This window comes from Lemur catta, chromosome 5 (assembly GCF_020740605.2).
Source record: "Lemur catta isolate mLemCat1 chromosome 5, mLemCat1.pri, whole genome shotgun sequence".
NCBI classification, from domain to species: domain Eukaryota; kingdom Metazoa; phylum Chordata; class Mammalia; order Primates; family Lemuridae; genus Lemur; species Lemur catta.
The window spans coordinates 86,936,038-86,950,536 of record NC_059132.1 but is presented as its reverse complement, the minus strand read 5'-3'; the positions used below and the strand labels follow the sequence as shown (position 1 = coordinate 86,950,536).

Genomic DNA, 14,499 nt, shown 5'->3' with positions numbered 1-14,499 from the left:
AACTCTTTTTAATGACATGTATAAAAACATGGCATAGTCAGGCTTTTTATCTAGAGTAGGTAGATACTAGCAAGAGATTTGTGTTAAGTGAAAAATGGTTAAACACCAAAATGGCAAAGGTCTGGAGCTTGGGCTTATAAAATAAGGGGAGGTGAAAAAGCAGTAAGTTAAAGGGCACAGGCTATAGGTGAAAACCCTTAGCTGTGACCAGTGTGACCCTAAACAGGTCACTTCATCTCTAGGGCCACAGTTTTCTCATCCACAGAACATATCATTATACCTGTCCTCTTGACCTCAGATTTGTGATATGTCTGTAAAACATATATATGTAAGCTGCTGAATAATAATGCTTGAAGTTCAAAACATGAACAGGAAGGGTCCTACACTTCATTTCATAACAACCCACTCCAAATTGTTTTTAGCCAAAGAGAATAATGCTTCGATTTGAAAAGGCAGAACCAACAGTGTTAGTAGAAACTGAAAACCAAGATAGGTGGAGGGGCTGACAGAATGACAAAAGATTGGTTGTTCTCTCCCTTCCACCCAGTGTTCCTCCTTTAGGCAGTTAAGAGATTGTGGGTTAGTGATTAGGTTCTTTAATTTCATGAGAGGTTGTCAATCCTATCTTGATTTGCAAAGTAGAAGTACCTGCCTTTGAGTGACAAAACATTTTGATATCCACAACTCTAGGCCCTGTTCCCCCTATATCTTTGGAAAACTCACTTCCTGAAAAAATATTCATGTACAATTAGACATGCAAAGCAAAGCCATTCCTCTTAACAAGAATGCTAGGAAAAGCTCTGCAGCTTGTAAGCATCTGGTAAAACTTGGACCATATGAATTTCAACTGATTATCTTTTTTGTTTTGACTGCCAAGACATTCAAAACCAAAGTTTATAGTTAAATTTTAATTATTGTGTAACACTTTATGGCATGTATTCTGCATATTAACTTTCTTCTTTTGCCATCCTTTTTTCTTTACCTAATCTTCTTTTACCTATTTATTTTTGACTTTGATTTATTCATACAATATGTAAACCATCTGAAATTTAAGCAGAATACTGATTAAATTATCTTGCCGTGTTAAATAGATTCAGGCTTTAAGATCTAGACAACTTGCAAAAAAGAATGTGGAAATATGATTACACAGTCCAATATGTATAATATTGAGAAATACCAATCAAGAAAGGAACTGGAAGACTGGACAGGAGTTATGTCTGACATTTGATTCTGGTTGCTATAAAACCAGTAAACCTAAAGAGAACAGCCAGCAAAATTCTGCAACATTTTAGAATTAAGTTTGTGGGAAGGTAAGGATGATAGAATAGACTTACTTGGAAACTAACCTTATTTCCCTCCCTGTCTCCCACCCTTTTTGGATGGGAGGGAGTGAGGGTTCAGGCAAAAACTAAACTGGGAGTCAGAGGATGAGTTGTTTGTAGGACTGCACTGACTAGCTGAACTGATGGATAAGTCAAAAATTTTCCTGAACCTTAGGTTCTTCGCTTGTAATAAAAGGAATAATCTCCTAAGGCTTCCTAAAACTCTGATTTGAACTTTAAAACTATTTGAGTTACTGCTGCCAACTGCCCCAAAATATTTCTGATACTTTTGGAACTGCTTCTGTATGTTTATAAAGCTCTTAAGAAAACCAGTGTGAACTTTATAGCCACATCTCACTTTGAACCAAATGTGGCATTACTTGGCTTGATTCACATCTTATTAACCTCAGATAACTTGGCTATTTCTAAAACTAAGATCTTCAACAGGTAATCTGCTCTATTAAATATTTTTAAAATTTAGATTCTGCTCTAAGAAGCAATTCAAAAGTATTTTGAACAACGGTAGCATTATTAACATTAGTGTATAACTTTCCAAAGTAATTTCTTTGAAGGGTCAGGTATATTAGCATGGAATACTGTTTCATAAGACTATAAAGACTCATCCTAATTAAAGAGATTTTAAATATAAGAAAAAGGATTTAGAATCTATAAAACATACAGTATGTAAGTTTTTAAAAGGCCATTTGTAATACTTAATAGACAAACCTCCAATTACCTTTTTCCATTGCATATTTTAGAAATGCTTCAGTTGGCACAGATCCCTAAATGCTAAGGCTCTCCTTATTTTAACTGTAAGGCAGTAATTCTCAAACTTTGTTGCACAATGAAATCACCTTTTAAAATTTCCAACCTGAGAAAACTAATTGAAAAAAAGAAAAGAAAAATAAGATGATTCCTGAGTCCCTCTCCCCAAAATTGTAATTTAATTGGTATGGTGTATGACCTGGGCAACAGGATTATTCAAAGCTTCCCAGCTATTTCTAGTGTGCAGCAAAGTTACCAGTGAATTCAAGTGAATTACTTAATATCCTACAACTCAGAAATAATTTGCAGATTACGTAACATAGATTTTAGTATTTTACCTTTTTGGACAGTGCTGGTATCACTTCATTAAAGAAACCTTCTGAAATAGAAAAAATACTCTCAAAAGTTAAAATATACTACAGTGAGATGGGAACAAACGGTATCTTCGGAGATGGCAGCTCTGCTGTTAGTTTGTAGCCCATTTATACTTTTGTTTTTGATATGGACCATCTTGCATTAAACAATTATGTTTTACTTATGTTTTCACTTTGGAAGCTCTGATTGATACATTGTTGTTAAGTCTCGAACCCACAGGATTGCTACTAAGTTGCAGCATTCAGAAAGATAATTACAGGTGATCAAGTTAAGTCTCCCTGCTGCACTTGAGTGTTTCAAAGGTTTGGAGCCTTGATGTAGACAGGAAGCAAATCAATGCCCTTGCAAAGGGTGAACAGTATCTTATTCTACCATTAGGGTTCATAACACTGTGTACTAAGCTCCTATAAAATATAATAGGTTTTAATTAGCGGGGGCAGTGATTATAACAAAGGGGCGGAAGACTCAGTGAATCACAACCACAGAGGACTTGTAGTACTTATGAATGCTTAGGAACTACAATAAAGGAAAAGCTGCTTTGATAGCTGTGAAAGTAAAGTAGGGTTACTCTTGCTTTCCCAAAATAATGTGTTCTGTACTACCCTCATAAAAATAGGACAGGAGACTTAACAGCAAAGGGATTATAGGATACCTTTTAAATAACCCCAAGGCCAAACTCTGTCTCTGGAAATAAGTTTATACAATTTTTAGTAACTAAACATGACTCGTTTATATAAAAGTGATCAGCAATGTACACTCCTAGGTGGAATATGCAGTGTCAGATCAGAGGTAGGCCTTCCACGTAATGTACCAGGTGCTCCTCCCTTACATTCTGGCTACACCACCCCACTTACTGGAACCACCCCTCTCATTGTCAGTGTCAATCTCAGCGGCTTTTTCCTTGGCCTTATTTGCTTTGCCCTTCCTGTTGCACTTAATACTGTTGTCCACCACATCTTGAAATGTTACCTCACCTGTCATGTTTGTTCTCTGAACAGTCCTTGACTTCCATTGCTGATTCCTTTTTTTCTTCCCCAATCTGTCTTTATATACTTGACTTTCCAGTCTATATTCAGAGCTCACTCAAAAGTAGATCACGACCCACCTCGAGTGGTTTCCAAGCCTATTTCATTCAGAAATTTTTATTTCAATGTCTCTCACTTCCGACTCGGTAAATAAAACTGAATGCAACTCTAGGTGAAGGAGGAAAGACAGTTGTCCAGACAGAAGCCATCAATGAAATGGCTCAATGAGGTATGGGTGCCTGGAATATTTGAGAAAATGAAAATATTTCAGTATGTCTGTAGCCCAAAGATGTCTAAAAGAGGAGTAGCAACAGAATGAGGCTTGGGGAGACAGGCAGATGCCACATCAAAGGACTTTAAATGTTATGCTTTAGGACTTTTATCTTTTTAGCAAGAAATGCAATCACAATGGTATGAGTGATGAAATTCACATTTAGAAAGCTCTCAGCTGGCAGCATAGAGAATGGATTAGAGGGAGGCTTGGTGAGACAAATAAGGATAGGGAGTGTGAGAATGGAAGATATTTAGAAAGTACCATCAGCAGGACTTTGGTGAATGACTGCAGGAGGTAAGATGTCTAGAATGGCCCCCAGGTTGCTTCTGGCATGAATAGTGGTTGCTGGTTATGTCATTTATTGAGTGAAGAGGAACAGATTTTAAAGGGAAGAGAATCAACTGGACATTCAGGGGGAAATAACCAGTTGGCAATCAGATAAACTCTAGATCTAAGACTTAGAATAAACATTTAGGCTATAACAATAGATTTAGTAGTAAAAACCATATGCACTGATAGAATTATGTATCAATTATGTTAGTGAAATCATACAGTAAACATTTAATAGAGTGTTTGCTATGTGCCAGGCAATAGTTCTAAATCCTTAACACATTAACTCTCATAATCCTTACAACAACTTTATGAGGAAAAGAGACCTATAGACAGAACCTTTCCTGGAAAGTCAACAGGAAGCAGACTAAGAAAGTAGAGTTGGTTAAGCAGGAAGTGAACGTGGAAAACTAAATGAGTTTTAAGAAGTAGGCTGAGGCACGAGATCACATGAAAAACTGAAGTGCCTGCTTGATTTGACAATGGGTTACTAGAGACTTCACTGAGACTTGTTTTTTGTTTTAATTTTTAAAATTTGAGACAGGGTCTCACTACATTGCCCAGGCTGATCTTAGACTCCTGGGCTCAAGCAATCCTCCCACCTCAGCCTCCTGCATAGCTGAGATTACAGGTGCACACCACTGTGGCTGGCTGAGAACTGTTTCCAAGCCAGAATTCAGACTGCAGGCGATTAGCCGAAGAGAAGAGACACGATAGGCTGGCTATTAATTGTTGGAACAAGGAGACTAATGAGGTGTGAAAGGGAGATGCCCAGTACAGGAGGAAGAGCACCCCATTCCTGAGACAGGCAGTAAGAATGTATGCTGGAGAATACGTAAATCCTCTGTAGCAAGGGGTCCAAAAATGGAGAGATACGGGTCATTTGGTGAGAAGGGTGGTGAAGGCTGGAATTGTTGACTAGAAAATTACCTAAAAAATAGACTGCTGATCATAATTCAAAGACCTAGTGAGGCTGGAAAATGCAGTAGCATCAAGCCATGGTTGTGTGGTTTTTGTCTGACATGCTGGACATAAAAAAGCAAATGTAAGTTATAGTGATTTATAACTGAGATTAAACTTATACACTGAGATTAAAAGCCATGGCATTAAGGGGACAGGCAGGTGGTGGGAGCCATGCCATTGACAATTTCAGTATGCAAAAACACTCTGGTCAGTATATACTGTCAACATGTTAGATGTACTTATTCTGAAGGAGACACAGAAATTTCCAGTAGAGTGATGGAGGTATGCCAAGTAGGCCTGGCTAAACCTAGTTAGAACCAATTAATACAGCATAGAATGAAAATATTCACTTAAAATTTAAGTGTCTTCAACTGTCCTCCATAGCATGTGACTTACATTCTTAGCAAATGTTACCCAAATCATTAACTGTCTGATCTGAGTGTCTAATATGCTCGGTGCTTGGAGAGAGGAGCAGGTATGGCATAAAACATAATCTTTGCCCTAAAAGAGTATTATGAAACTAAACAATGAAACCATGGTGCAAAAAAGAACATATAAATGCCAAAGCATATAGTATTGATTTTGAAAGCTGAAATATTTAGGAGATGTTTTAAAACAAAGTAGAATTTGAGATTAACTCCCTTGGCCAGCACAGTGGCTCCTGCCTGTAATCCCAGAGACTCAGGAGGCTGAGGCGGGAGGACTGTTTAAGGCCAGTAGTTCAAAATCAGCCTGTGCAATACAAAAAGACTCTGTCTCTAAAAAAAATCAAATTAAAAAAAAAAAGTAACTCCCAAATGGGATAAGAATCAAGTGGTTTTTGAGCTTTTTAAAGTACCATAGGTAAGTTTATAAAAAAGATAAAAGATTAGAAAGTGAGTAGTTATAAAAATCTTTGTTGACCAAAGTCGTATCTGATCAAATGCATAATTAAAGGACAAAAAATAAACTAGCAGTTCATTTAAATTTCTAAAAGATGTAAAAATAGACACTTTGTAGTAGAAAGAGCATTAAGATATGGCGTGATTGGACCTAGTTTTATATGAAAATTAGGTAAGTCATGTAATCCTTCTCGCATCTCAACTTTCTGATCTCTACAAGGGCCAAGATTATTTGTTCTTACTCTCAAAAGGTCTGGTTGAGAATCATGGTCTGATTTGAAAATGTTTTTTTATAAATATAAATTCTTTAAGTGCAGCCAACTAAAATACTAAATTCATTGTGGTAAGTAGAACATTACAGTTTATGATAGTAATAGAAAGGAGGCAGCAACCTACAGTTATCTGCCAAATATAATGGAACAAAACAGAAGTAGAATTTTTTCACCAGTAGTTGGGAAGGAGATATAGAGGACTTCTATTGCTTCTTAACTAAAACAACATCTCTAGATACTGACTTTTGAATAGTGTTAAAAATATCACCAGAGACCAAAACAGAAGATAAATTTCATTTCTATATTTCAGAAAACCTACTTGAATACACTTTGAAACAAGAGTACAACAAAATAGAATATACTTCAAATGTTGAATATACAAACTATTATAGTTCAAATTTGAACACTGGTACTTTCCCTCTTAAACTTCAACTAAAAAAAAAGAAAAGAAAAGAAAGAAAGAAAACTCCAGGTATTAGGGTTACCTGACAAAAATTCATGCTGAGCCTGAAATTCCAAGTGACAGTAGAACTGAAACTGATATGTCTGCACAGATGCCAGGCTAAGTGAGTGACATAGGCATGTTACAGCAAAAGGCCAGAGCCAACTGTTAATTTGTCCACAATTAAACTGACAGACTTAAACTACCATATAAAATGTTACATGTAAATTCTATAACAATACTGTGCTAGGTACAAGATTTTTAAAATTTTTCTTTTAATAAAAAAGCTTTACACAAACAAGCCATTAGCTTATTTCAAGAAAGAAAACCGAAAATTAGTCTAAGGCCTTTGTTTTAAATCAGCTTAAGCTATATGATATATATATATATATATATAAAAAAATCGCACTAGATCTTTTTTGCTATCCTCTTTCTGAAGCTTTTGGATCCATTCTTCAATTCACATTCTAAAATACCTATATTAGCAGAGTCTTCACATAGCACCAGTTAAGTGAGTACTGTGCAAGCACAGTAATAATTGCTGGTATGCATATAAAATGCATCAAAAATTGCTATTATGTAACAAGTTCACCCATCCCAACCCCTCCCCACTGAAAACTAAAGAACCTCTTACAGAATGTTAGTGTTCCAAGTCTTAGTGTGAAACGTTATCGTAGTGAGCTGCTTGGTCCCTTTCAATCCTTTTTCTTATTGATGGGTTCAGTTGTTCCTACTGTAAGAGGCAGTTTTCTGTCAGCATCTCAATATGTAGTTCATTTCCCACTGAAACATGGGATAGGTAATTTATTCCAGTAAGTTTGATTGTTTTCTTATATGCATTAAAAATGTTTTAAAGTCTTCTTTTACTTAACTTGATGACTTCCCTTGCAAATGTTTATGTCAGTACTACCACTAACAGTCTGAAGTCCATGGTGGAGCTGCTATTTTATTTCTCACATGTCACTAGACCTTCTGTTTTCACAGTTACAGGAAGAGCAATAGCTGAAGGCGCACTGACAACCACTACATGGGTCACGGTCTTATTTCCATCTGCTGGTTTTTCTTCTACCAGCTGCAAAGTTTTCACATCATGTTCCTGCTTTTTTGATACTGCTTCTGATTTAACCTCTGGCCCTTTTATGACTGCACTGATAACTCGAGGAGGAGTCTGGCCAGATGCCTGTTGAGTAGGCACTGATAGTCTCATTACAGGTGTACCATGGGCTATTGAAACAGGGGTAAGTGCTCTCACAGCCAATGGGGTTCCAACAATGTTAATGCTTCCTGATCCAGTCAGATTTGACTTTGTCTGCAGTTGACACTGTGCAAGTTGTGTAGCTGGGATGGTAATAATTTTGGCAGGCTGCATGGTGATTTTGTCTCCATTTTCAGTAGAGGCTGGCATCACAGTAGGGATTGTCTGAATGACTACCTTTGGAGAGGTTGCTGTTGTTGGACTAGTGCTGGTTATTAATGGTGCACCTGCATTGACTGACTGAACTGCCACAGTTGAAATTTTCTGACCCAATGATGTCATTACAACAGGTACTTGCATTGCCACACGAACCGTCCTAGTAGATTAGAAAGAAAAAAGTTGATTATGTTTAATGCTAAATTAGAAAATGGGTCTCTGGAGCGAAAGATGAATGCATATCCAAAATGTATTAAAACTAGTGCTCCCAAATTTTACAGATGTACTGGCAATCCCTGAAGTTTAGAATATGAAATACCATTAAGCAAATATATTAAAAAAACTAAAGCCCACATTAAGCTCCATCTATAAAACCATAAAAACCAATTCCGGTCAGTCAACACACCTACTTTAACAATAAAAAATACATTTAAAATATCAAGCACTTTTCAAAGTCCTGACAACAGTGGATTCTTAGAACAGACATTTCATTTTTACCAAGTAAATACATTACAGCTAATGGTTTGCCTCACTTACCTTGGAGCTGCTGTTGCTGATACAGATGTGGTGGTAGTAGGAGACCTGGATGAAGTATCATGACCAGGGGAAGTGATATTCACAACTCTAGCTACACCCTTCTCTGCTCTGGAGCAGTTTATAGGAGATGAGTTTTTTCCACTACGAACAGAGGTTGCTGCTTTTAGGAGACTTTCTGCAGACAGTGACACTCTTTCTAATGATTTCTCATCCGCAGCTGCTGCTAAATCTTCATTACAGGTTTCACTTTTGTCATCATCTATGACTACTATGTTTTTGGGCATATCCTTAAACTGATATACAAGCCTCTGTCCTTCAACCTTTGCAAGAATTCCCCTTTGGTAGTAGTATCTGTAAGGAGAAAAAGTACTAAATAAATCAAGTATATATTTGATTTAAAAAAAAAAAAAGACCACGTACAGCAGATACTAATAAAAACATTCACTTATTCCTATAAGTGATGAGGGAAAAAGGGAGCTCTTACTGCTAAAAAGATTACAGATTTGGAATAAGAATGAAGCTAAAAGTTCATTCTCTTTCTTAAAATGGAGATAATTTAACTTAAATACAAAATATTTTACTAACATTGGTAAAAATTCTATTCTGATTTACACAGGTTATAAAAACAATCTGATGTTATATGGAAAAACTGCTGTAAGCCACACTTAATAGAGATGATAAGTCAATACTGTCACATAAACCACGTGACAACACCCATAATTAGAAGAACATTAAATGACAGAGTTTTGTGGGTTTCTCAAACTGACAAAACTTAAGAGAAATTTTCATATCAAGATTCATTTATTTATAACAAACTTGCAGGAACTAAAATGCACAGTAACTTTGGAAAGTGTATTTTGTTTAACTTTTTTTAAAGGCCAATAATTTCCAGTAAGGAATAGTCCTAAGTACAAAAGCACATTTTCTGCAAAAATGGATTTTCCAATGATGTTGAAATTTTAAGCATCTAGACCAAAATCTTCTCTCCTTATCTACTTCCAAAATCCAAAATGCTCCTCTAGAATTTCCCCCACAGTTAAAAGTTATAAGAGATTTTAAGCTTCTCTTTAAATTAAACAGCTAATGAACAATATAAAGTGATATATAAGTTTTGTTTGAATACTAGCTCATTTGTGTTTTTACCTCAAAGCTCGTCCCATAGTTTCATAGTTCATGTCTGGCTTATTCTTATGCTTTCCCCAAAGCTTAGAGACAGCCTTTGAATCCACAAGCTTGAAAATGCCTTTTTCTCTCTGTGTCCATTTGATATACCGAGGACAAGTATTTTTATCTTGAAGTAGATCTAAAAGAAACTCCCACAAATAGGTTGTGTTTCCTTTAAAAACAATGGTAGACACTGATTAAAAATTAACATACACCAGCTTCTATAGGTGGTGAAAAAAACAAAATTCATTAATTAAATATATAATTAAAACCAACCAAAGTGTCCTTCATTGTAACATAGAAATCCTAAATATGCTTTTTTGCTAGTTTTTAATAAAGGGTATCTTCTATGTATGTATACAGTTATGACGCTAATATAATAAAGGCCTTGGATTTTGTACTACCATATACCACCCTATCCCAGATTTTGAGTTCAGTAAAGGCAAAAGCATACTGCTTGGCATAAAGTTAACCTTAATTTAGGAGATGAAGAGGTTCCCAATAGAAAAAAAAAATTAATTTTAATTAAATAAAATCAAATTTATTAATTTACATAGATTTAAACTCACAACAAATTTGCACCTATATTTATTATATAAGCCCAAATTCCATAATCAAGATCCATCAAAAGGCACTTATTAATTTCATCAAATAAGCAAAAAATATGCAATGAAATGTGCAAAACTTTTAGGCATCACTTCTGGGATCTTTTTCCAGTAGACTTACTTTCTTTGATTTCTAGGCATAAACTCTGAGATATATATGTCATATATAGTACAAAATATCCTCGACCCTTTCAGCATTCTCTTATCGTTTTCGTCTGGACTACTAGTCAATTTAAACTTGCTATTAATGAAAGCTACTGCCTCTAAAAACAGATTTTTAAAAATTTCTAACCTCTTTCTACTATTATACTCAGTATAATGTAGTAATATATTAGAAGAATTTCATTATATATTAACTTGGTTATTGAGACATTTGTGCTTCAGTCTTAAAATATGAGCTCCTTAAACAGAAACACTAAAAAGTAATATGGCAACTCCTTAAATTAGTCAAGTATACATCAAATGTTAACTACATAGCTGTGTATCACACTACTAGCAAAATCTGAAAATATTTCTTCAGAATAAAATACTTGTTCATCACATAGTATGCTTAAGTATAGTAGAGGATACAGAGAAGAGTTTAAAACCTGATCCCTGCCTGAAAGAATTCAAAATTTAGTTAGGAAGGAAAAAATAGGCAGATAACAAGTAAACAATGCAAGAAATAAATAACAGTTTGAAACAATATGATTATATTCCAAACGAATTATGGAAAGTGATGTGTGTGGGTGGCATTTCAGGAGTGAAAATAAAGTAGACTGGTAAGGCATCACGAAGTCTTGGAAGATGGCTAAGCTTTGCATAAAAGAAAAGGAAGGAATCTGGGCAAGTAAAATAAGGAATTTAATCCCAAAAGGAAAGAAAGGATCTTTTCTTTTTCCCTTTGAAAGGGAGGAAGAATAGTGGGCAATGGTCACGAGAAGACCAGGCTTTCAGGCTATTTTTCTTTTATTCCCTCTAGGAACAAAGGTTCTTAAACTGATCAAAACAGAAAAGAATCCTGAGAAGGAAAAGATAAGAATATATAGGCTATCACTGAGTCACCAGGTCATCTCTAGGCTCCTACTCACTATCATTTTACTATCCTTAAATCCAATCCAAGATATAGGACACAATGGAAGAGCTTCTAAGAGTGGGAAGCTTCCAAACCAAGCCATCACTGCTATCCCAACACCTTCAATTGAAACACTCATACTCTTCCTCTAGCATTTCATTTTCATTGTGGAGTTCCCTCAAAATTCAGTAAATTCATTAACCCAGTATGGATCTCTTGACCTAAAAAGACTGACCTTCAACTTTATCATGTTACGTTTGCATCTCTGAGGTCCCATTACACCAGCATCACTACCTGAAAACTATTAAACCATGTATAATCTTCAACTACATCAAAATACATAGTTGGGGGGCATTTTTATATTATTCATGACCGGGGCACTATCAGATCCTATAAGCAGACACAGTAAAAGTGAGCAGAGATTTTATTCTGGAAGAAATTTTTGTGCAACATAGGCAATGCCCTGTATATAGTAGGGATTTGAATATTTCAATGTTTGTTGGATTAATTAGAATCATCAACATTCCTTAGATTTATCTTTAAATATTCACTGCACCCAAGTTCAATCCCCCAAATTAAAATTAACAATTCTATTTCTGGTTTTAAGGAAAACAGGATGCAGAAAGAGAGGCCTTCATTCATTATCAGGTAAGGCATATTCCTGACAGACATTATTATCACAGTTTTGCAGAAGAGGAAACATTAGCTGGATTTTGAACCCAGGTTTGACTGTAATAACTTTAATTACTACATTACAACACACTGTTTAATAATACAAGATTGAAATTTTAATGAGGTGATTTTGATTGGTAAAAATACATCATCACAAACTTCTTCTCCAATGTTAAGCATGAGGTCTTTGAATAAAAGAGATAACCACTGATGATGAGAATTATTTAAAAAACAACAGTAAGGACTACATATTTACAGGTTAGCTTACTGCTACTATGTAACTTTTAAAGTTTTCAATATAAATTAAAAGACAAAACCCTAAGATGTTAGAAATGTGAAATGACCAAACACACACAAGGAAATAAGAAAAGTATCCTCAATCTGTTCCAAACTGAGTCATCAGTTCCTGAATAAGTAATTGTTCAACGTAACTGTATTTTTTTTGTCTAGCTGAACACCAAATTTCTTCGTAGGCTTACTACTTAATTTTTTTTAACTAGACATAACTTTTGCTTTAATTACCTAAAATTATATGTCAGACAACATGTTAAAGATGGAGTAAATTTTAATATATTAAAAATTTACCCAATTTTTGAATACTGGTCTGAAAACATTTATTCATGCCAAGTAATAAATTTTTAGTTATGCGATTATCAGATGGAACACATCTAAAACCATTATTGAAATGTTACTTGAAATAATTTTGCCCAACCAATTAAGAAAGAACAGAATGGGGGGGAGGGCTTATTGCTGTTATTTTTAATGAAGATATGCAAATTCTAAAGCAAAAATATGATAAGTTTGTTCTGACCTGTGACTGACATGACTAAAATTTGTTGACTGGAAAATTAAATTCTTGAATGCCTTGAATTCTTACACTGCTTCTAAACAGTTAAGAAATTATATATCAGGAACAAGTCTTAGTTGTAAACCTCTTTCAATTCTAAGTGGCTCCATGTGGGGATGAGTGCTATTATACATACATGCAGCCCCTAAAACAATGGCCCTTAAGAAGGATGTGCATCAGATTGCCCTTATGACTTTTTCCAAATATAAATGCCTGCTTCCTTATATTCCCCCAAAGTGTATAGCTATGGTTATAGAATCTCTGTAGAGTAGGTACTAGACATAGGTATTTTGAAAAAGCTCCCCAGATGATGCTGATACACTTTTTATTAAGAACTACTACCAGATAGTACTCCCATACATGTGTGTGCTAGAAATAATTTTCTTACAAATAATGTAATGTAAAATAAAGTAAAATTTTACATCATTTTACAAATAATGTAAAAATGTCACATGACTCAAAAAAAGTCATCTCACCTCCAAAACAGCCCTCCCCAAATTACCTTTTCCTTCTCTGGGTTTCTTCTTTATACCTAACTCAGGAGACCCATTGGAAATTGGTGATTGCTGGGTCTTTGGTTTACGGCCAACTGAAAAAATAAGATATTGAAACCATACATTGAAAACAGGAAAAATAACACAAGCATGATTAGCAGACTCTCTGGTAACACAATATGCATTAAACTAGACAGTAATATATGGACTAATAGACTGTGTATGAAAAGTTGCTTTTAAAAGTAGCATTAGGCTGGGAAATGGCTCAAACCTATAAGTCCAGCACCCTGGGAGGCTGAGCCAGGAGGATTACTTGAGGCCAAGAGTTCGAGACCAGCCTGGGCAAAATAGTAAGACTCTGTCTCTACAAAAAAATTAAAAAATTACCCAGGGGTGGTGGCATGCATTTGTACTCCTAGTTACTCAGGAAGCTGAGGGAGGAAAACTGCTTGAGTTCAGGTGTTCAAGATTAACAGGGAGTTATGATTGAGCCACTGCACTCCAGCCTGGGTGACAGAGTAAGACCTTGTCTAAAATGAGCATTAAAAACATTTCTGCAATTTAAGATTATAGCCGTTAGTTGGTAGTAATCTCAATGTATATGGCAAGTCAGGTACCATGAATCTATTATTTACATTGTCAGAGCCTTGATTTGCTAAACATTTCTATTAATGTAGCAATAGAAACAAATCCTACTATAATTTTTTTTATTTTCTGTTCTACAGGATTGTTACCTACTTATTGCAGAGGATCTGATCATCTATCTGTGAAGCGCTTTGAGCTCAAATGAGGGAAAGAAAAATATCAAGCACTCTTTACTGTTTTGAGCCAGTTAATTCACTAGAATTTAATCATAAGTGTTCAAATTTCCCCACCTCAAATGCAGACACACTATAAGGGTTAAAAAACTTCCAAGTGATTCTTTTGTATGTCTAATAAATGTTTGTACCCTTCTCTTTTGTTCTCATTTCTGACATAAGGATCTCTCAGACAGACTAGCATCCACAATGAACAGAAAAGCAAGGACTATACTTCCCTGCACTAAAGAGAGCCTAAGTCTAAAATG

At 35.3% G+C, this 14,499-nt stretch overlaps 1 protein-coding gene across 8 annotated transcripts in view; it reads right to left on the bottom strand.

The window, feature by feature from the left end:
- Positions 1–6,489: 6,489 nt before the first annotated feature.
- Positions 6,490–14,499, bottom strand: part of ELF2 (E74 like ETS transcription factor 2) — a 105,117-nt gene continuing 97,107 nt past the window's right edge. For all 8 annotated transcript variants that reach the window (XM_045552265.1, XM_045552264.1, XM_045552266.1 and 5 more), the window contains 4 exons: positions 13,442–13,528; positions 9,741–9,933; positions 8,598–8,948; positions 6,490–8,220 (listed from right to left, as the gene is read on the bottom strand). In XM_045552265.1, coding sequence (XP_045408221.1) covers positions 7,596–8,220; positions 8,598–8,948; positions 9,741–9,933; positions 13,442–13,528 — 1,256 coding nt within the window. In that variant the 3' untranslated portion in view covers positions 6,490–7,595. The remainder of the gene's footprint in view (positions 8,221–8,597; positions 8,949–9,740; positions 9,934–13,441; positions 13,529–14,499) is intronic.